The sequence below is a fragment of the Mesoplodon bidens genome, assembly GCF_964165515.1.
Source record: "Mesoplodon bidens genome assembly, chromosome: 4".
NCBI classification, from domain to species: Eukaryota; Metazoa; Chordata; class Mammalia; order Artiodactyla; family Ziphiidae; genus Mesoplodon; species Mesoplodon bidens.
The window spans coordinates 143,658,711-143,682,394 of record NC_138160.1 but is presented as its reverse complement, the minus strand read 5'-3'; the positions used below and the strand labels follow the sequence as shown (position 1 = coordinate 143,682,394).

Here is a 23,684-nt window from a genome sequence, read left to right as displayed (position 1 = left end):
ATTTGAAGCTTACAATTTTCCACTTCCTCTATGCCAAGGTATCTCTACCACAGCAGTATTGACATTTGGCGTCCCATAACTCTTTGTGGTCAGAAGCCGTTCTGTGCATTGTAGGGTGTTAAGCAGCATCCCAAGCCTCCACGCACTAGATACCTGTAACACCCCCCACCCCAAGTCATGAGTGACCACCAAAAATATCTCCAGCCATTGCCAGTGTCCCCTGGAGGCAAAATCACTCTAAGTTGAAAAACATTGCTCTATACCACGACAGGGAATTTGGACTCTGATCCCCCAAAAGAGCAAATGACCTTGTCAGGAAACATAAAGTGTATGAGTTCAGACCTTCTAGATGCAAAGTTACCCACCTTACCTGCCAACCTCTCCACACTTTTACTTTCAATTCCGACAGTAATATCCTTTGTTGTCTTTTTCAGAAACCACCCGCTCAGAGACAACCAGTAGCATGAAAGAGGTGAGTGGAAGCTGAATCCTGGAACCTAGCCAGGTAACAAATATTTACAAATCTCAAAGCTAGCAAATGGAGGTGAATACTATATATTATATGTGTTGTATATGTCATATACCATATATATGATAATATAAAATATATAATATATATTATGACAACATATTTGATATATGTTAATTATATTATTATAATGTTATTTAATATGTATTATATATAACTATGATATATACATGTATATATCATATGTATGTATATTTATTGCTACATATCTCACTATAGAGATAGATAGATACAGTGTGTATGTAAATAAGGGTGTATGTGTATGTGTATATAGGTATGTGTGTGTCTGCCCCCTAAAGAGACGATCTATCCCAAACCAAGAAAGACAGACTAAGCAAGACTGTATTAGAATATGCTGAGCTGTTTTAACAAAGAGGCCCAAATATCCAATGGCTTTAAAAAGATGGATCTTTATTATTTTCTGACTTATCAGTCCAGGGGCAAGGAATCCAGGCTGGTGAAGGGATTCTGCTCCATGAGTCCATTAAGTGTACCCATGGTCTTTCCATACTGTTGCTCCATCATCCCCTGGCATCTTGTCCTCAACTGCATAGCCAAAGCTGGGTTGCTGCAATGCTGCATTCGTACTGGTGGATAGAGGGAAGAGGGTGCCAAGGGCAAGTTCTCTGGAGTACAAGGTGAAGAGGGGAGAGTAGAGAGAGGGCCTCTCTCCTCATCTACTCACTATTTGATATGCTAATAATGTCAGGATAACTTCCTTGGAGACATGTCTTTTTTTTTCTTTCTTTCTTTTTTTTGGATGCGTTGGGTCTTCATTGCTGCACGCAGGCTTTCTCTAGTTGTAGCGAGCAGGGGTTGCTCTTGGTTGCGGTGCACAGCCTTCTTATTGCAGTGGCTTCTCTTGTTGCAGAGCATGGGCTCTAGGCACACGGGCTCAGTAGTTGTGGCTCATAGGCTCTAGAGTGTAGGCTCAGTAGTTGTGGTGCATGGGCTTAGTTGCTCCGCAGCATGTGGGATCTTCCCGGACCAGGGCTCGGACCAATGTCCCCTGCATTGGCGGGTGGAGTCTTAATGACTGAGCCACAAGGGAAGTCCCTAGAGACATGTCTTAAGGTGACAACCCGGAAGTCGCATATATCAGAGCCAAACCTAGCTGCAAGGGAGGCTGGGACAATATGGTCTGTGGTTGGGTAGCATGGCCCAGATAAAATATGAGGAATTCATTCAATTATTAAAAGTAAGAGGGGGAAATGGATATTGTAGGACAATTAAGAGAGAGAAACCAAAAAAATGCCTGATAGGTAGTAATCATTTAGTGTCTGTAAACTGACTCTGAATTTTAACAAAAAGAATGATCCATGTCTCTGAGAATCTATAGTCTAGCAGAATGGACTTGCCCCTTATTTGCCCCACTCCCCACCCTCACCCTGCTCTACTCCAGAGAAACTGTTCATGCCTTGCCCTCCCAAGCTCCAGGCCTCCAAGTACATGCTGTTCTCTCAACCTGAAACTCCTTTTTCCAGTTCCTCACCTGGCTGGTTCCTCCCATTCTTCCTTAGTCAAGACTCAATTCAGGGGACTTCCCTCGTAGTGCAGTGGTTAAGAATCCACCTGCCAATGCAGGGGACATGGGTTCGAGCCCTGGTCCGGGAAGATCCCACATGCTGCAGAGCAACTAAGCCCGTGCACCACAACTACTGAGCCTGCACTCTAGAGCCTATGAGCCTGTGAGCTTAGTTCCCTGGTCTGGGAACTAAGATCCCACACGCCTCAAGGCAACTAAGCCCATGCACCACATCTCCTGAGCCTGTGCTCTAGAGCCTGCACGCCACAACTACTGAAGCCCGCACACCTAGAGCCCATGCTCTGCAACAAGAGGAGCCACCACAATGAGAAGCACGCACACTGCAACAAAGAGTAGCCCCCGCTCGCCACAACTAGGGAAAGCCCACGTGCAGCAATGAAGACCCAACACAGCCAAAAATTAATTAATTAATTAATTTTAAAAAGACTCAATTCAGGTGTCGTGTCCTCCTGGATGGCCTCCCTAAACTCCTCCATCTTAGTTAATATCCCCCCACTATGTTCTCACAGTAGGGGATGTGGGGTTTAGAAGTGTAGAAAGAGGTTTGAATCCCAGCACCACAATGGCAAGTGACATGGGCAAAATGATGACCTCTCTGTGTTAGGGTTCTCCAGAGAAACAGAACCAATAGGAGAAAAGATATAAAGAGATTTGTTATAAGGAATTGGCTGACAGGCCCCGAAATCTGTAGTCGACAAGCTGAAGACCAAGAAGAGTTGATTGTGTAGTTCCAGTTTGAATCCAGAGGTCTGAGACCCAGGAAGAGCCGATGTTTCCGTTCGAGTTTGAAGGAAGAAAACAATGTTAAGTTGAAACATAAAATTAACCTTCACGCTCTTCAAGATCAATTTACTCATCTGTAAGATGGGGGTGGTAATGGCACCCTTGGATAGATGAGCAGGTTAGATGAGGTAATATATGTGTAGTATTTAGCACAGTGCCTGACCCAGAATACATGTTCCATCTATGTTATCCATCGTTATCTCCATCAGATTGATAATAGTTACATGGTGTGCTGTCACCCTCTAGACAGTGAGCTTCTTGAGGGCAGGAATCAGACCAAGTCCACATTGGGAGCTCAGCAACTGTCCATTGAAGTAATGAACAAATAATCATGTTATCAACAGGAGCATTTCATTATAAAGTGTCACTTCCATGTTCCTCAAAAAATTAAACATAGAATTACCAGGTGACACGGCAATTCCACTCCTAGGAATATACCCAAGAGAACTGAAAGCAGGGACCCAAACATATACCCAGACAAAAGTATACTTCAAAAAGATACATATACCCTTATTTCATAGCAGCACTATTCACAATAGCCAAGACATGGAAACAACCTAAATGTCCATTGACAGATGAATGGATAAAGAAGATGTGGTATATATATACAATGGAATACTACTCAGTCATAAAAAGAATGAAATAATGCCATTTGCAGCAACATGCATGGACCTAGAGATTATCATACTAAGTGAAGTCAGTCAGAAAGAGAAAGACAAATACCATATGATATCACTTGCATGTAGAATCTAAAGTATGACACAAATGAACTTATTTACAAAACAGAAACAGACTCATAGACATAGAGAACAGACTTTTGATTGCCAAGGAGGGGGAGGGCAGTAAGAGAGGTATGGAAGGAGAGTTTGGGGTTAGCAGATGCAGACTATTATATATATTGTAAAATGGATAAACAACAAGGTCCTACTTTATAGCACACGGAACTATATTCAGTATCCTGTGATAAACCATAATGGAAAAGAATATGAAAAAGAATGTATATAAAACTAAATCATTTTGCTGTACAGCAGAAATTAACACATTGTAAATCAACTATACTTCAATAAAATAAACTTTTAAAAGAAGAAAGCAGGGACCCAAATAGATACTTGTACACCTATGTTCTTAGCAGCACTATTCACAATAGCCAAAAGGCAGAAATGACCCAAATGTCCACCAACAGATGAATGGATAAATAAAATGTGGTATATCCATACAGTGGAATATTATTCAGCCATAAAAAATGAAGTTCTGATTCCCACTACGACATGGATGACCTTAAAAACATTATGTTTAGTGACAGAAGTCAGACACAAAAGATCGCATAGTGTATGATTCCATTCATATGAAATGTCCAGAATAGGCAAATCCATGGAAACAGAAGGCAGATTTGTGCTTTCCAGAGGCTCGGGAAAGGGAGAATGGGGAGTAACTCTTTAATAGGTTTTATCTGGGGATGATGGAAATATTTTAGAACTACATGGAGGTGATGATTCCACAACATCATGAATGTACTCAATTGTCACTAACTTGATCCCCTGGGGATCAAAATCGCCCCCAGTTAAGAACCACCGGTCTATTTCTAGAAACCTTACCACTTCCTTGTTGGTAAAAGATGTTCATAATAACTAACACTTATATGGTGTTTACCAGGCACAGACACTGTTCTAAAAACGTAGCATCTCTTCACTTATTTAATCTTCCCCAAAACTCTATGGGGTCTTAGTTCTGTCCTCATTCTAAACAGGGTACCTGAGGCACAGAGCGACTGAGTGACTTTCCCAAGGTTGCTCAGCAGGTGAATTGTGGGGTCAGGATTTAAACTAGTTGTCTGGCTCCAGCACCTGCTTTCTTGTGTTTTCTTCTGACCCTCTGGATGTGGGACCTATCAGATTGGATTTTTTTTTAATTCTTTATCTCTTCAAAGATGCAACAGGTTGTTGAGGGTATCGAGTCACTTCTCACCAATAAGACTGTATGGGGAATGGAAGAGAGGAGAAACATCACAGCCACGTTCACATCTATTCTCCAGAAAGTGGAATCAGTTGTTCTAGAAACTGCCTTGAAAACCCCAGACCAAGAACTCCAGAAAGTCCAAAACCGTACTGTGGGTAAGAAGACAATAAGGCATGATACACACAGGGTTTGGTTACTAACTGGGGTCTGGATTGAGCAATTAGAAAAGTAAATAAGTACTGCATGAGTCCATTAATATAAAATTCTAGAAAATGCAAACTAATCTATAGTGACAGGGAGGAGAGGGCAGGTGAAGGGGTGAAAAAAGGGCATGAGAAAAATTTGGAGAAATTGTTGGGGGTGATAGAAATGCTCTCTACCTTGATTGTGGTGGTGGTTTTACAGATGTATACACTCAATGAAACTCCTCCAGTTGTACACTTTAATACATGGGGTTTTTTTTTTTCGGTACGCGGGCCTCTCACTGTTGTGGCCTCCCCCGCCGCAGAGCACAGGCTCCAGACGCGCAGGCTCAGCGGCCATGGCTCACGGGCCCAGCCGCTACGCGGCATGTGGGATCCTCCCGGACCGGGGCACGAACCCGCGTCCCCTGCATCGGTAGGCCGACTCCCAACCACTGCGCCACCAGGGAATCCCAATACATGCAATGTTTTGTACGTCAATTACACCTCCATAGAGCTGTTTTTTAAAATTGCCAGTGGGGGAATTCCCTGGTGGTCCAGTGGTTAGTACTTGGTGCTTTCACTGCCAGGACCCGAGTGGAGCTGGGAACTAATATCCCACAAGCCGCCTGTCATGGCCAAAAAATTTTTTTAATAAAAATAATTTTTTTTAATTAAAAAAATTTTTTTAAATAAATAAAAATTGTCAGTGGTTTCTAATCCTGAGTCTGGGATTCTGGCTTGAAGTTAGGTTTTTGGTTTTTTTTCAACCAGTGCTTACGTAACTTAACAACACACGTCACAGTGATGCTACTTAAACCATCCCAGAAGGAACATCTTACTATATATTTTTAAAATAAAAATACTTTTATTAGGGAATTCCCTGGCGTTCCAGTGGTTAGGACTCGGCACTTTCACTGCCGGGACCCGAGTTTGGGGAACTAAGATCCTGAAAGCCATGCGGCGCAGCCAAAAAAAAAAAAACTTTTATTATACTAGTCACACATATTCATTATATATCTATGTGATGAGATGATATGTCAATTAGCTTGACCTTGGTAATCGTTTCACTATGTATATGTGTGTGTGTCAAGTCTTCATACTGTACACCATAAATATATACAATTTTTGTTTTTGAAAATAAAAATAAATAAAATACCATAGAAAAGCCAAGTATTAAATTTTTAAAAAATTAGGAAAAAACATGTACACAAAACTAAATTGAGACCACCCAAATCTGCCCACAACCCAATCCTCCAATCTGATACCCAGGTAGGCACATGTCTGATGAAGAGACACATGTTTGTTGTGTATGTTACAATTTACATACGGTTGCACAACCTGCTTTCTCACTCACTACATTACTAACATCTTTCCATGTAAATCATATACATCATCATTACCTATGTTACTGTCTTCAATGGCTTATAGAGTTACATTGTATGTATAATTTATTTATACTATATATTTATTTATACCATAATTTATTTATTTCCCTATTCTGGTAAATGCAGGTTGTTACCAAACAACCCCGTGACAAAGACCATTGAAAATTTATCTGTGTGTTTGTTTGATGTTTTCTTAGGATAAATTTATAGAAGAGGAATTGTTAGGTCAAAGGGAAAAAAACATTTTATAGACTTTTGATACATATCACTCTATTGGCCTCCAGAAATGCTGTTTGCTGTGCTTTTTATTCAGCTCAGAGATGTCAGTGTATTTGTGTATGCCTAACTAACCATTTTGTTTTACCAACTTGCATGATAAAGTACTTTATAGTCTAAAACATAATAATTTTTTAAATTGTTTTAATAAAATAAAATTCAGTGTCTAACCTTCCTGGGAAACCAGAATCTGCACAATTTCATTCAAAATTAAACCAGATTACAAGTAACTCTCATCTTTCCTGATTTGGCCAGTTCCTAACTGTTTAATCGATGACCAGTACCCTTACCTCAGGGCCTTTAGTCTCCTCATCTATAAAATGAGATAATAATGCTGCATATAATACACTTACAACTAGGGCTGGTAATTGCTATAATTTTGATTGTTCTACTTTCCACTCTTTAGTATTATAAAGTTTTATTTAAATAGTATCATTTTTTATATTCCTATCTACTTTATAATAGTATCACTCTTTAAGTGCTATTTTGTTACTTGCTTCTTTTTAACTTTTTTTAAACATATACAGAGGGAGACATAATAAGCCTACTGCGCTCATCATCCAGATTGAATAATTTCCAACTCATGACCAGTCTCAGACTGTCTGATTTTTAAGATAAATATTTTCATGAGCTTATTTCCTGCTCTTTTTTTTTTTTCTTTTGGCCATGCCATGTGACTTGCGGGATCTTAGTTCCCCCGACCAGGGATCAAACCCGTGCCCCCTGCAGTGGAAGCATGGAGTCCTAAGCACTGGACCGCCAGGAAATTCCCTTATTTCCTGCTTTTCTGCGACTTCATTTTTACTGGAAGCATCGTTCCCCATTAAAGAGATAAGCCATAAATTATTTAACCAGTTCCTTCTTAAACATTTAGGTCACTTCCCATTTTTCACCAATATCATCTTTGCTGCTGTGAAATTAGCTACATCTTTCTTGTAGCTAATTCTGCCCTCTTATCCATGATTGTTTTCCTAGAATAAATTCCTAGAAACAGAATTGTTGCTTCAAAGACAATATGCTAGGGAATATTATTTAAGAACTTGGTTTCAGGAGTTAGAGTCGTACTTAAATTCTGAACTTCAGTTTCCTCATCTGAACAATGGTTCCTCATGGCGTTATATGATGCTGTTATAAGATGATGATGTATAAGGATCTTAGTCCAGTGCCTGGTACATCCTAGACATTCAGTAAATTTGAGCTTTTTGTGTAGCTATGCACATTTTTAAAACTTATAATAATGGTAAGCTTGTCCGTTGGTTTTCTTACCAGCTGTTGAAACTCGAGTTGTTACAGACAATTGCTCCAAGGAAGTCACCTTCAAGTTGAACGCCCAAATGAACTCCATGGATATAAATTGCAGTGACGTCATCCAGGGAAACACACAAGGTACATGTGGTGGCTGCATGCAGAATCCCTAAGACACGCAGAGCAATATCACTGTGTGAGTAGTAAGGAAAGGTCCACAATAGGCTCCTCCCTAATGGGCCTGTTACCCTAAAACTGTGTCATTTGAGTCTTTTCCTTAAAAAAAAAATATTTTTAAGGTAGAGGCTTTCTATTCTTCAGCATGAAAGAGACTTCTTTGCAGTTGAGGGGTTGTTCTACCTGGGTCTCAGTTTAGGTTCGCTCAGAAGCAGTCCATGGACAAGTATAAGGAGTTCAATTGTAATGATTTTATTTGGGAGATGATCCAAGGAAGCATCAGTAGGTGTATCAGTCAGGGTTCTCCAGAGAAACAGAACCAGTGGGGTGTGTGTGTGTGTGTGTGTGTGTGTGGAGAGAGAGACAGGGACAAAGACAGAGATTTTAAGGAATTAGCTCCTGTGATTGTGGAGGGTAGCAAGTCTAAAATCTAGCCAGCAGGCTGAAGACCCAGGGAAGAGTTGTTGCAGCTTGAGTTGCTCCGCAACAAGAGAAGCCACCGCAATGAGAAGCCCGCGCACCGCAACGAAGAGTAGCCCCCGCTCACCAAAACTAGAGAAAGCCCGCGCGCAGCAATGAAGACCCAGTGCAGCCAAAAATAAAATAAAATAAATAATCTTTTTAAGTAAAAAAAAAAAAAAGAATACCCAATGTAGGATACCATTTATGTGAATTTTTAAACACAGAAAACAATACTGTTTACTATAATGGAAACATGCTTATGTAGTAAAATTACAAATGTATTCATGGAAAGGCCACACTTCCACTTCAAGTCCGTGGTTATTTCTCGAGAAGGAAGAAAGAGAATTAAATAATAGTGGGATCTTTAGCCATATCTAAAACATTTTATTTCTTAAAAAATACATAATTCTGAAGCCAATACGACAAAACTATAATATATTTTAAATCTGAGTGTAAATGTCTGTTATGTCTTTTTTATAGTTTTCTAAGTGTTTGAAATATAAGCTAAACTTTTTTAGAAAATAAAGATGTTTTAAAATAACTCATCATTTACCACATGCTTGGTTGGCACTGTGCTAGGAGCCCTGTGGTTTCCAAATGAAGTATCCGGTATTAGTTACTCAGTAAGTTTAGTGCCTGTTGGAAAAATAGGATTAATCCACAGGAAATAATTAATGGACAGTTGTTTTCTCTTTGGCACGGCAGGGACTGCACTTGAAATACGAATTTTGAGAAAGACACATCAAGCTGCCTGAGGATCTAGGGAAGACTTCCCAAGCCAAAGGCTGGGTTGGAGCTGGGTCTTTGAGTAGGAGTTGTGAATATTTGGGTAGGAAGAGCAGGAGAGGAAAAGTAAACTTCCTAGGCACAACTGAGCCCAGGTGTGGCGATCATGGGAGTCTGGCAGGTATGGAGTGGGAAAGGGCAACAGAAGGAAGGTGGCACTTTTTAAGACTCCATTATTCTGTTTCCTCAGGTCCCAGTGCAGCTGCCTTTGTTTCATACTCTTCTCTTGGAAACATCATAAATGCAACTTTTTTTGAAGAGGTGAATGAGAAAGATCAAGTTTACCTGAGCTCCCAGGTAGTGAGTGCTGCTATTGGACCCAAAAGGAACACATCTCTCTCCCAGCCTGTGATTCTAAGTTTCCAGCACGTGAAGGTGGGTGAAAGCTGCAATTTGTACTTGCTTAGGTTTCATGGATGTCAGACCAAACAATTTTTAAATACTCCCAAGTCAATGATTCTGGACCTGCACTGTGCAATATCATAGCCAGGAGCCAACTACAGTTATTGAGCATTTGAAATAGGGTGAGTCTGAACTGAGATTTTGAAGACTTAGTATTTCCAGGTTTAGATTCAGTATTTCCAGACTTTGAAGACTTAGTAAGAAAAACAATGTGTTAAGCATCTCAATAATTTTATACTGATTACAGGTATTGATTTATATTGACATATTAAAAGATATTATTTTGAATATAGTGCTTTAAATAAAATATTTTATTAAAATTAATTTGACCTGTTTCTTTTCCTTTTTTAGTGTGGTAGTAGAAATTTTCAAATTACATAAGTGACTCATATGATATTTCTCTTGGGCAGCATGATTCTAGTTCGTGGAATTTTTTTAATTGCAGGTATCTCCTACATCTGTGAAATTTAAGCGGAGAAATAGTGTTTATTATTGCACAAAAGCCTGGAATTAATTATTAAGACTACATAATTCAATCAGAAGAAAAACTTTTATATAATTCATTGCCTTTTCCCATTCTCTGCCCAAACTCTTAAAGGCAGGAGGGTTAATAGCCAGACATAGTCAACTGTTTAGAAAGTAAGAGTTGAAAGAAATCTTGCCGTTTTTTTGACAACATGGATGAACCTTGAAGACCTTATGGCCAAGTGAAGTAAGTCAGACAGAGAAAGACAAATACTGACTGATCTCATATATATGTGGAATATGAAAAAACCAACTCATAGAAACAAAGGACAGATTGGTGGTTGCCAGCGACAGAAGGTGGGGGAAAGAGGTAATCGTGATCAAATGTTACAAACTGCCAGTTACAAGATGAATAAGTTCTGGGGATGTAATGGAGAGAATAGTGACTCTAGTTAACTCTAGTTAACTCTAGTTAACAATACTGTATGGTATATTTGAAAGTTGCTAAGAGAGTAGCTTTTAAAAGTTTTCACCACAAAATAAAAACTGTAAATATGTGAAGTGATGGATGTTAACTAACCTTGTTGTAATAATCATTTTGCAATGTATACATATATCAAATCATTACATCATACACCTTAAACTTACACAATGTTATATGTCAATTAAATCTCAATAAGGCTGGAAAAAATAAATAAAAATTTTTTTAATTTTTAAGAAAATAAGAATTAAGTGGGGGAAGGTGAGGAAAGGTAGGTTTTCTCCATCTGATGCATAAAATCTAGGAATGGAATTTTTGATGTATGGCATGGAGCAACGGAAGTGGAGCAAGGTATCGGGGGATGGTCCAGCAGATTATCAAAGGAGATACAGCCCCCAAATAGGAGAGCATCCAACTCACTTCCTTGGCCCAATCAAGTGATGCTATGGACATCCTTGGGACAAAAAAAAAAAAAAAAGAGATTGAAAACTAACTTTATTCTCTCCTGGTGATGTTTCTTCCCTACACTACCCCTGTCATTGTATGAGCAATTATTGTGTTGTAAGCGGTCAGGGCAGAATTGATGTGAAGAGATCAGGGAAATTTGGCTTAGAGAGTATTTGGGAGAAAATTTTAAGTGAGCCTTATACTCTATTTTTATTTGACTCCCATGTTGGAAGATAAAGTCCTGAAATGAATGACATCTTGTAAAATTCTGGCTCCCAGAGAGACGTGAGCTCATTTTCTGTCATGTGGAATCCCAATGGAGTTGGGACTACGTGGACAGGTTCCTGGTGGTCATCCTCTTCACTTAAAATAGAAATCACCTGATCTCTCCTAACCCATGGTGTCACTTCTTTACACCCCACCAGCATAGACTGACACTCTGAGAGCAGTCCCTCCCAAGGAAGGACATGATGAGCCTGTTCTCTTTTCAGATAAAGCCCAGTATCAAAGAGGTCTTCTGCGTCTACTGGAAAGGTACAAAGGAGGGTGGCCACTGGTCCACGGAGGGCTGTTTCCTGAAACAAGCAAACAAGACTCACACTATATGCAGTTCCACTCACCTGTCCAGTTTCGCTGTCCTCGTGGCCTTCCACAGACAGGTATGATGTAAACATTGAATTCCTCAAGCTAATCCTTTTTGAGGCCCTGCTTAGGTGGCCATAAATGCTATAAGGAAAATTTTTAAAGAGGGCGTGTCTGGAGTGATTGCAGAAGTGTGCTACATTAGATAACATGGTTAGAGGAGAATTAACTATTCAAGCTGAAATCTGAATTTTAAGTCAGTGGGGTTACAATGTGGATGAATCTCAAAAAATCATGCTGTGTGAAAGAGGTTAGACACAAAGGACCACATATTGTAGGATTCCAGTTATATGAAATGTCTAGAATAGGCAAATCCATAGAGACAGAACAAATTGGTGGTTTCTAGGGGCTGGGAGAAGGGGAGAGTAGGGGGTAACTTCTTAATGGGCATGAGGTTTTATTTTGGGGTGATTAAAATGTTTTGGATCTAGAGAGAGGTGGTGGTTGCACAACACTGTGAAGGTACTAAAAGTCACTAAACTGTACAGTGTAAAATGGTTAGTTTTATATTATTTGGATTTTACCTCAATGAAAAAGGTTTCAGGGAAGAGCATCCCAAAAAGAGATACATGTATGTGTAAAGGTCCTGAGAGAGAACAAACTTGGTGTGTTCCAGAAATAAATGTGGTTGGAGCAGAGTGAAGGAGAGGGAAGTGGAAACGTTCAGGTTGGAGAAAAGGGCACAGGGAAAATGCATCAGATTTCAAATGCTATGGTCAGGAGTTTAGATTTCATTCAAATTACAATGGAAAGGCAATAGAGAATTTGAATCAGGGATGCTGCCTACTTATGTTATTAGAAGAAATCTCTGGCTCCTGGGTCAAGAATGGATGATGGTGCAGCAGGAGTTGACTTGTAGAGAGACGATGGTGGTCAGGATTTGGGTGGCAGCAGCAAAGGTGGTGGGAGAAGGTCAGACTGGACACATATCCTAGATGAGGGGTCAGAGTACTGATGACATAGTCTGGGTGACAGCACACAGGAAGTCCTGCATCCCTCCCCTCTTTGCAGAGATGAAGGTCATCTGCCTATGTTGGGATGCCACATTCCAAGGGGTGGGGGAGTATAATCCCAGAACAGGAAAGCCTGACTGTGAGCTCCTCTCTGCTGGGTCCCAGGAGGAGGATCCCGCACTGACTGTGATCACCTACGTGGGGCTGAGCATCTCTCTGCTGTGCCTCCTCCTGGCAGCCCTCACCTTCCTGCTGTGCAAAGCCATCCAGAACACCAGCAGCTCGCTCCACCTGCAGCTCTCACTCTGCCTCTTCCTGGCCCACCTGCTCTTCCTAACAGCCATCAATAGAACTGAGATCAAGGTACTTATACTGCCCCAAAATACCCCTGCCCTGACTGCAGTGTATGCTGACGAGTTCATGGAGCCATGCTGCATTGGACACCTTAATAAAATAGCCTTGGGCCCCAGAGGGAGGTTGGGGGAGAGGTGCCAAGGTGAGTAGTGCTGCCGTTATCAACCAACTTTACCTTCAATGACCTTGGTCTAATACCAAGTGTTCTGAACTCAATGTCAGTATAAAAGAGAGGTTCTGGGGCCATGCTCCACCCTGACAATCCCTCCTGGTGACACCTTCCTCCTTCCCCAGGTGCTGTGTGCCATCATTGCAGGTGCCTTACACTATCTCTACCTGGCCTCCTTCCTCTGGATGCTGCTGGAGGGGCTGCACCTCTTCCTCACTGCACGCAACCTGATGGTGGTCAACCACTCCAGGGTCAACAGGTTCATGAAGAGGCTCATGTTCCCAGTGGGCTACGGAGTCTCGGCTGTGATTGTGGCCATTTCTGCAGCATCCAGGCCTCATCTTTATGGAACACCTGATTAGTGAGCTTGACTCTCACCCTGTGCCATGGACATATTTGAGGGCAGTGTTAATAGTGATGATTGGGATAATCACATCAAATACACTCTACTTTCCCCTTGAGTATAAGGGCTCTAATCTCTTTCCCAGTGAGGCAGGGGAAAATGATGTATAAGGCTCTAGAAGGGGAGAATTTTGCAGTTAGGTCCCAGCTTTATCTCTCCCATAATTTGTGACCTCAAGTCCTTAATTCTCAGTCCCCTCAGTAGTGAAATGGGGATAATGGTCACCTCCATGGTCCCACCTTCAGAATACTAGTGTGAAAATTCAACAGGACTGTGCCTGTAAAATGTTTAATGTAGCAGTAACACATGGGAGTGAACAATTAAAACCTTCATTGTCAGCTGACATTTTCAGGAGACACTGGAAAATTATCTGTTAGGAAAAGGTGTCATTTCATATCCATTTCATGTGCTTTCTCTGATCTCTCTTTGTGTCCCTTTTCCCATTTTTCCCAGCTGCTGGCTCCACTTGGACCAGAAATTCATCTGGGCTTTCCTCGGCCCCGTCTGTGCCATTATCTGTGTGAGTGAATATGTAGCTCTGATGTTCCTGACCTAAGAAGCACCAGACATGGGTGCAAGATAGCACAAGGGACATATATTTTCTCGGTTGTATGATTTGATTTTTCCACCTGTTATCAATTCAAACCCATGTGCAGGGAGGTAGGAGCTGTGTACAATTTACAGTGGACATAGTACATCTTAACTTGTATTCTACATGGTCTGTGTCATTCCTGCAGGTGAATTTTGTATTTTTTCTCTTGGTTCTTTGGATTTTGAAAAGAAAACTTTCCTCCCTCAACAGTGAAGTGTCAACCATCCAGAATATAAAGTAAGATGAAGCAAGTGGTATTTTCTAAACCCCTTTTCCTCTGCTCACTTCCTACTGGTCCCTCCTACATATCGACACAGACATACACCCCACAACCAGGCTCTAAGGACTAGCAAGACCACTACCATCTTCCACTATCACAATTAATGAGAAGCTGTATTCACTAGAGTACAGGCTAAATTTCTGTGACCCACAAAAGGGAGTGAAATAGAAGTTTATTTCCTTCTCACGCCACAGACCAGAGGTAAACAGTCCAGGGCTAATGGGAAGCTCTGCTCTACAGAGTGATCCAGGGACTCACGTTCTTTCTATTGTGTTGCCCCACCATCCCCTAGGATGTTGTCTTTCAGTATCCCATATGTAGGGAGGAGTTGACATGGAAGTTGCAAGTTCCACATTTTCTCATATCCCATTGGCTAGACCTTGGTCACATGGTGACACCTAGCTGCAAGGGAGGCTGGGAAATGTGGTCTCTAACAGGGTAGCCATGTGTCCTTGATAAATCTCAAAAAGCGAAGAGATCTAACACTAAACGGAAGAAGAGGAGAATGGAAGGATTCAGCTTTGGCCACACAGCACAAGAGGCAATAGGTTCAGGGAGGATTTAGGTTAAAATATATTTTGTATAATACTATTTCAAAAAATTGGGTACTATGAGTATTTCTTTTATTTTTCAGCATCCATCTTAATTTGACATGTAATTTGTTGAGGTTTTCATTGTAATCACAACAATAACACATTTGTTATTTGTTTATTATTTGTCAGAAGTTTTCAAGATATATAAAGTTAAAAGTGAAAGTTGCTTACTCCCTCTTTTCCTGCTACTTTTACCTCCCAGGGAATCCAGGGGTAACAAACTGCATGATATGATATGTCTGATATTTCCCCAGGCCTTTTTCTGTGCATTTTCTGTAGAACAGACAGGCTCACATACAATAGTGTCACTACACAAATTGTTCCTCAACTAGCTTTTCTCACTTAGGTAATATGATATTTTTAAATTAGGAATATATAGATACAAAAGTAGGGTGACCTTACATCTCGGTTTGCCTGGGATGGTTCCAGTTTATGTTCGTTGATGCATTGTAATTATTAACAACACTCCTTTTTCATTGAAACATAGTTGATTTACAATGCTCTGTTAGTTTCAGGTGTACAAAAAAGTGATTCAGTTACACACATATATATGTATATTCTTTTTCAGATTCTTTTCCATTATAGGTTATTACAAGATATTGAATATAGTTCCCCTGAATAGCTCCCATTTTGATCTCAAAAACCTCCCTGTTTGAATAACAAATTATATGACCCCTCCATCTATAAATGATATATATAGAGAGAGATAAAGAGCTTTATCTTTGCAGTTTTAGAATGCTTTATGTACGTATGGTACTAATTTTGCTCTATATACTGTCCTAAATACTTTACATATGTTAAGGTCTCGTTTAATCTTTGCAGCAACCCTATGAAATAAGACTATTACAAAGATTAGGGAACTGAGTTACAGAAAAGTAGGGATTCCCTGGTGATGCAGTGGTTAGGACTCAGCGCTTTCACTGCCATGGCCCAGGTTCGATCCCTAGTCAGGGAAATAAGATCTCCCAAGCCATGTGATAAAAAAAAAAAAGAAAAAAAACCACGCCAGACAGTAACTTGCCCAAGGTCACACAGTTAGTTAGTGCTACCTTGGATTTAAACCCAGGCATTCTAGCTCCAGAGTCTTCACCATTAACAACAATGTTGTAGGAGTATTCATGTCCATCATTAACTTTTTTACATTATTGATTACTACTCCCCTCAGGATGCTGACACTCAAAGCAACAGCTCAGGTCTTCATCCTGGGATGCACATGGTGTCTGGGCTTCTTGCAGATGGGCCCAGCTGCCCGTGTCATGGCCTACCTCTTCACCATCATGAACAGCCTTCAGGGTTTCTTCATTTTCTTGGTCTACTGCCTCCTCAGCCAGCAGGTAAACTGTGACGTCTTTCTTTATTGTTTTAAAGTTAAGAAAAATTTGGAGATACATAGTTTAATAAACATTCAAATCCACGTTCTCTAAATTTTCATAGGCACTTGTGAGTAGTGTGTAAACACTCCCTAAATTTTCTCTGCTGTGAGATGCAATTGATTGTAAGAAACATCAATTTATTAATGGCTTTCAGAAAGTAAATAATTGCTACATCAAGGAAATACCATGTTTTTCTTCAACTTTCCCATGTGTAATAGTCATCTATTGCCGTGTAACAAACAACCTCAAAAATCTCAGTGGCTTAAACACAAATATTTACTTTTCGTATTCTGGAGTCTGCAGGTTGACTGGGGTTCAGCTGATCTTGTCTGGGCTCAGCTTGACCTGGTTCCAGGATGAAGATCATGTTCAAATCTGCTCTTTGTGACCCTGAGGCTTGGGAGAAAGGGGAGCATCTCCCTAACATAAGTTCTTCTTATAACAATGGCAAAATCACAAGAAGGCAAGCTCTACTGAGCAAGGCCATTTCAAGGTGCTTCTGTTTGCATCACCTCCACCAATATTTCATTGGCCAAATAAGATCCCATGTCCAAGCCCAAAGTCAATGGGAGAAAAACACTCCATTCACCACGAAGCTAAGACAGGGTGTAATACTAATACAGAGGAGTGAATAACTGAGATCAATAAAGCAATCTACCACACCCCTTAACACGAATTCTTAAACACATTTCCATGTGATGTATAGCCTCTCTACTAATGTTTTAGTAGTTCTATAATGAAATTACTTAATAATATAGTTTTTCTAACATTTGATCATGAACATTTTCAAATATACGAAAAAGTTGAAAGAATTATGTAGTGAACATGCACATACCAATCATCTAGATTCTGTAAGTAATGTTGTGCTATGTTTGCTTAATCACATATCTGTCCATATACCTACCCTTCTATTCATCTACCCATCCATCTACATGTACAGCCAAAGAAAACTGTAAGCAACTCTTCTCAGTGGATGTATGCACTTGAGTGAGCACAATGCAAAAGATTTATTTGTACTCTTCCCCCAGTTCATCTCAGTTCTTGAGGCATCTCACAGTGTGAGCCTCCAGTTTTTCAAGATATATATTTTGTATTCAATATGGCTACTAAACACAAGCCAATTCATGTGTCTGCAGCTGAACAAAAGAAACAGTGTGCATCTGACACTTGTGAAATACTGGCTGCTTTGGGCTTGTTGAGATAAATCTCTAAGATTGTCCCTTACTAAGCGGTGCTCAGGGGTAATGTGAACTGCATGCTGGCTCTAGAATTGAACCCTAGGCAAGATGCTGCCGTGCTGTATACTACTGAACCATGTTGACATACTTCTACTTAGATTTAGTTAAGTTATACTCATCTATAGAACAAGATACTATGCAACTATTAAATATAATGTAAAAGACTGAAACCCCAGTGAAACTTGGATCCACATGATCCAGGCCAGGAGGTGCAACGGCCAAATAAAGATATTCCAGCAACCAGAAGAAGTACAAAATCACTCAAGTTCTTTATTTGTACTTCTCAAATACCGTGAAGAAGACACATTAGTCCAGCTGAGCTTTGTTGAGCTTGGCCACTAAGATTTTGGGGTCGTGTGTTACTGCAGCAAAACATGTCCTGACTGATACTCTTTCTTTCCTGATACTCTTCTTCCTCTTCCTCCTCTTCTTCCTCCTCCTCCCTCCTTCTCCTCCTCTTCCTCTTCTCTCTCTCTCTCTCATGCGCTCCTTCCTCTCTCCCTCTTTTCCTCACTCTGCATCTACACGCTCAAAGAACCAAACTAGGAAAGGAAGAACAGCTCCTCTGAGGATAAGAGAGAGGAAGAAACTGAGCTGACAGAGCAAACACTCCCTAGAGAACAAAGGATGAGCATAGGCATAGACCATTCAAATGTTAATTTTTGTCTGGGCACAAGAATATTTTATGACTGGAAGGTTATTCAAAATATATTAGTGAATATATGTGGAATCTAAAATATGATACAAATGAACTTATTTACAAAACTGAAACAGACTCACAGACATAGGAAAAAAAAAACATTTTTACCAAAAGGGAAAGGAGGGGGAGGGAGTGATAAGTTAGGAGTTTGGGATCAGCAGACACAAACTATCATATATAAAATAGATAAACAATGAGGACCTACTGTATAGCACAGGGAACTATATTCAATATCTTGTAATAAACCACAATGGAAAAAAATATGTAAAAGAATACATACATATGTATGTATAAATGAATCACTTTGCTATACACCAGAAACTAACACAAAATTGTAAGTCAAATATACATCAATAAAATAAATAATTTTAAAAAAATTTTTTATATATTAGTGAAAGAGTAAGTTTCAAAACATTGCTCCAGAAGGGTTCTATTTTGTTTATATAACATATATAAATATTCATTGCTTATGCTATGTTATATATTTATTTACTTGTGGGTAATGGTGTATATGGGAAAACACCACTTATTCTCAAGCAATTTTGCCACCCCCAGGGAAGACATTTATCAATGTCTGGGGACACTTTTGATTGTCACAACTAAGGGAAAGGGTACTACTGACAACTAGTTGGTAGAGGCCAGAGTTATTGCTAAACATCCTACGGTGCATAGGATAGTCCCCACTACAAAGGATGATCCAACTCAAAATGTCAGTAGTGCCAAAGTTGGAAACCTTGGTGTAGCAAATGTTGTTGATGGCTCTCTCATATCACTTTGGCATTATATTCTACATGCCCAGGTTTGCTTATTGTAAACACCTGTGACTCTGTGCCTGTGGGCTTCTTACTGCCCACAGGACATGCCTGCTTTACACACAGGGCAAGCTGGTGGTGCCAGAGAGTAATGGCCCTTGAGAGCAGCCATCAACCAATGACTGATGGGAGCTGGTAAATAGATACCCCAGCTCCCTTGTCCCTGAGGTGGGATGACTCTGAGGTGTGTCCTCTGTTGTCTCCAGAGCCCCCGAGTGACACGGAACCCCAGATGTCCACAGTGGAAAGGATTATGCAACCTTTACTAGCTGCCTTCCCTTCCCAATCTCACTTCCCCACTGATCTACTGGTGTTTCCTGGGATCACCCCTTAAATGAACTCTTTGCACTTGAACCCTTGTCTCAGGGTCTGCCTCTGGCGGACCCCAAACCAAGACACATGGAAGGATACCACCAAAACGTGATCAGTGACTTTTCGCTAGATTGAGGAACTATGTGTGACTTCTATTTTCTTCCTTTGTGTATGCTTTTTTTTTTTTTTTTTTTTTGCGGTACGCGGGCCTCTCACTCTTGTGGCCTCTCCCGTTGCGGAGCACAGGCTCCAGACGTGCAGGCTCAGCGGCCATGGCTCACGGGCCCAGCCGCTCCGCGGCATGTGGGATCTTCCCGGACCGGGGCACAAACCCGTGTCCCCTGCATCGGCAGGTGGACTCTCAACCACTGCGCCACCAGGGAAGCCCTGTATATGCATATTTTGTTGAGTTTCTATAACAAATGAAAAAATTATTGTGATAAAGTATATATAACAAAATTTATCATTTTAACCATGCTTAAGTGTACAGATCAGTGGCATTAAATACATTCACATTGTCATGCAATGATCATCACCATCCATTCTAGAACATCTTGATCATCCCACACTGTACCCCTTAAACAATAATGCCCCATTCTCCCCTGCCAAGCCCCTGGTAACCAGTATTCTACTTTGTCTCAATTAATTTGACTATTATAAGGATCTCATTCATGTGGAATCATACAATATATGTCCTTTTGTGTCTGGCTCATATATTTCACTCCGTGTAATGTCTTCAAGGTTCACCCATGTTATAGCATGTGTCAGAATTTTATTCCTTTTTAAGGAATAAATAATATTCCATTGTATGCATATACCACATTTTGTAGGAAAAGTTTTTCATAATGTCTCTATCGTCTTTCTAACTCACTGACTTTTCTCTTCTCCATTGTTAACAAAAACAATCCTAGCATTTCCTTTGATGTTCCAGGTCCGAAAGTGGTTTGGCGAGATCATCAAATCTAAATCTGAGCCTGAGACTCATACACTTTCCAGCAGGCTTGGTCCTGACTCAAAACCCAGTGAGGTAAGAAGACTTGTGACTTATTCTAATGTTTTACCCCTTGACACCCTGAACTTCCTCTCCATGTCTTAGTACAAACTCCCTTTCTTGCAGGGTATGGAGAAGAGTTCTTTTCCTGATGACTTGGTTTGCATTCCTCATTCCCATCTTATTGTTTCTCAGTGACTCTTCCTTGCCCACTAACAGGGCTTAGGCTGGCTGTTCTATATATTCCTGTCATTTAAAGTATGGGTAAAACATCACCAGCACCACTACCATCTAATGTAGAATCCTTTAGCGGGAGACTTACAACCATAGACATAGCAGAGTGGTCATCATCCCCTGAAATCTCACTGTCTAAAGAGAGGTGGACTTGAGCCCCATGGAGTTAGCGGATACCACAGAAAGGATCCAGGAGAGGAACCCCACCCCAGATGCTCCACATACCTATAGAGGAGGAGTGCATGTGATAATGGGACCTTCCTGGGAGAGGAAATGGTCCTGTTAGAAAGTGAACCTCTCTGGAACTTGGTTGCTGGTTTTCGTCTGTTTTTCCATTGAGCTAACTCAGGACCAATGCACCAAGGAATAAGCTCCCAGTACTATCTGAGACTTCTCTCCACAGTTGTCCCCTAATTGCTCTTTTAGAAAAATGAGAGAATATACTTGTAAGAAACCATGTCACTAGATGAGCCAAATGGGCTCCAAAGCTCAAAATCCATAAAAATTCTCCCAATCTCATTTGGTTTTATGCCTTCCATGTACATGCCTACCACATCTGCTAGCCAAAGAGCCTTAGAATATGTTATTTTTAAGCTAAACAAAACTGAGAAATTTCTGATACATTGTCTTCTACCTTTCTTGAGAAAATATGGGGTTTTCTTCAGCCATGGAAATATTGAGGTCATTGAAGAAACATCTATTCCTTATTGGAGGGAGGGAAAGGGAATTCGTTCTAAATCTTTCCAAAAGAACCAAGAGGAAAATGGAACCATTTTTAGGACAAAAGTTTTAGGACAGTCACGTCAGCTGATTGGAAAAATTTTTTATATATATTAAGCTTAATCATTCTCAATAAGAGTAAAATTGTGGTAGGTGCTAACCATTGGTTGTGACCTTCGAAACGTTTCCCAGATAATCCAAAATAATAAAGCTGCCAACACTCCAGCTACTGGTTTCCCACAATGAATAATAAAGCTTTATTATTATTATTTATTATTATTATTATTATTATTGCTTAACATTGTGGAAATTGAATGAGTATATCTTTTAAAAGGGAATTATATATCATATGTTTATATATGATATATTATATATTTATAATATATTTTATATGTAGCTGCATTTAAGAAATACATTTGCTTTAACTAAAAGAATTTCTGAAGCTTTTATTTTTTATGCACAGAGTATGAGTAAAAAGCTAACAAAACACTCTGTCTTTTACAGACAAATTTGATCTTGGGTTAACTTTCTAGCTCTGTTCCCCAGACATTTGATAACATTGGAAGGTCAGCTGTATAACCAGGGAATACTGTTTATGGGAAAAGTCATATGCTTGACTGGGCGGGAAATTCTGTGAATGAACCATAAATACCAGGAAGGAAGGCATAGATTTGGACTTCCTGCATACAGTGACTCTTATAACTGAGTCAGGAATTCCTATCCTCATGGGCTGCTGTACGAGATATTTGTTCCTCTGTGGGGCCTGAGGCATCTAAACCAAGCTGGAGCTTGTTGGGGGCAAAGAGAGTATTTGTTGAGTTCTACAATGTGTAAGACACTATGGTAGGCAGTGGACATACAAAAAACAATAAGACCAACACAGTACCTGCCTTCAAGGAGCTTAGAGTCTAGCCTTTCTTTATGGACAAAAGCCAACATCCAGGGGGCTGAAATTCTAGAGTAGGATACTATATCCAAACTTTTTTTCAAAAAAAGAATTCTTCAACCTGGATTTTTGAGAGGTCCTCCCACTGTAAGCTAAAGAATGCCACACCTTTACTAGGATTCCAAAATGCTAGGATATCATGCCATCACTGCCTGCTGGATGAAGCTTTCTGGCTTTAACCCACTCCTGCTGTTTCTTTCTATTTTGTTGTCATTCGTTTGTTTGTTTGTTTGTTTTATCCTTACATCTACCTTTAATCTAAACATTTTGCGGGGGGGGGGGCATGTTTTCCAGGACAAGTGAAAATACTAAAACTAGAACATTCAGCTCCTCATGGAATGTCATACATGTGGATCTGGTTGGCATCATAAAGAATGAAGGTGGGGACAAGGAGAATCATTATACATGTCATTCCTGGAGAGGAAGTGCTTAACCTTTACTTCCTGAAGTGTTTGTTCTGCATAATGGGCTCTCAATAAATGTGTATTCAATTGGATTTCTCTTCACTGATGTGTTCAATCAATGCTTGTTCCTGGATACACAAATCATGACCATTGCAAATATTCCCTGGACTTTTTGTAAATGAAGAGGCCCTTTTCAAGGCCTTTTTTCAGGTTCTTACTCTCTCTCATCCTAAACTATGAGTTTAAACTAAATGAGTTTAAACTCATTTAGTCCCTCAAACCATCAGCTTCTTCCAAACCATCATCTTTACCTCCTCTCTTATCCAGGCTAAATCTCGTGATCAACCATGTCAAATGATTCTCTCCCATGCTTTCAACACCATTGCTTCCTCATTCTGATTCTATACTTAGCTGGGAAAACCCAAATCCAGGACGGATCCAATCATGGCAGGCACTGTGGATTGTCTACTTAGCAGCCATCACCACCATTACATGTTCCTTATTGACAGAACCTTGATTGTTTTCATATTTGGGACAGCACTGTACCTGGGTTCAGAGGTCAATTGAGATTGGTCTCAGCCCAGTGATTCTCAATTGGAGGTGATTTATCCCCACCATTAGGGACATTTGGCAATGTCTAGAGACATTTTTGGTTGTCATGACTGGGGCAAGGGGGAATGCTACTGACACCTAAGTGACAGATGCCAGGGATGCTGTTAAATATCCTACAATACACAAGACAGCCCCCACATATACAACAAAGAACTGTCCATCCCTAAATATCAGTAGTGCTGAGGTTGAGAAACCCTGGTATAAACTAACCATAGTGATCTTATTCTTATT

At 40.3% G+C, this 23,684-nt stretch overlaps 1 protein-coding gene across 1 annotated transcript in view; it reads left to right on the top strand.

Moving 5' to 3' along the window:
• Positions 1-22,857, top strand: part of ADGRE3 (adhesion G protein-coupled receptor E3) — a 33,219-nt gene extending 10,362 nt beyond the window's left edge. The window contains exons 4-15 of the mRNA XM_081230845.1: positions 435-472; positions 4,786-4,969; positions 7,930-8,046; positions 9,521-9,705; positions 11,617-11,784; positions 12,886-13,083; positions 13,369-13,604; positions 14,100-14,166; positions 14,384-14,475; positions 16,277-16,445; positions 20,478-20,573; positions 22,732-22,857. Of these exons, the coding sequence (XP_081086971.1) occupies positions 435-472; positions 4,786-4,969; positions 7,930-8,046; positions 9,521-9,705; positions 11,617-11,784; positions 12,886-13,083; positions 13,369-13,604; positions 14,100-14,166; positions 14,384-14,475; positions 16,277-16,445; positions 20,478-20,573; positions 22,732-22,740 (1,559 nt within the window). The 3' untranslated portion in view covers positions 22,741-22,857. The remainder of the gene's footprint in view (positions 1-434; positions 473-4,785; positions 4,970-7,929; positions 8,047-9,520; positions 9,706-11,616; positions 11,785-12,885; positions 13,084-13,368; positions 13,605-14,099; positions 14,167-14,383; positions 14,476-16,276; positions 16,446-20,477; positions 20,574-22,731) is intronic.
• The last annotated feature ends 827 nt before the right edge of the window (positions 22,858-23,684 follow it).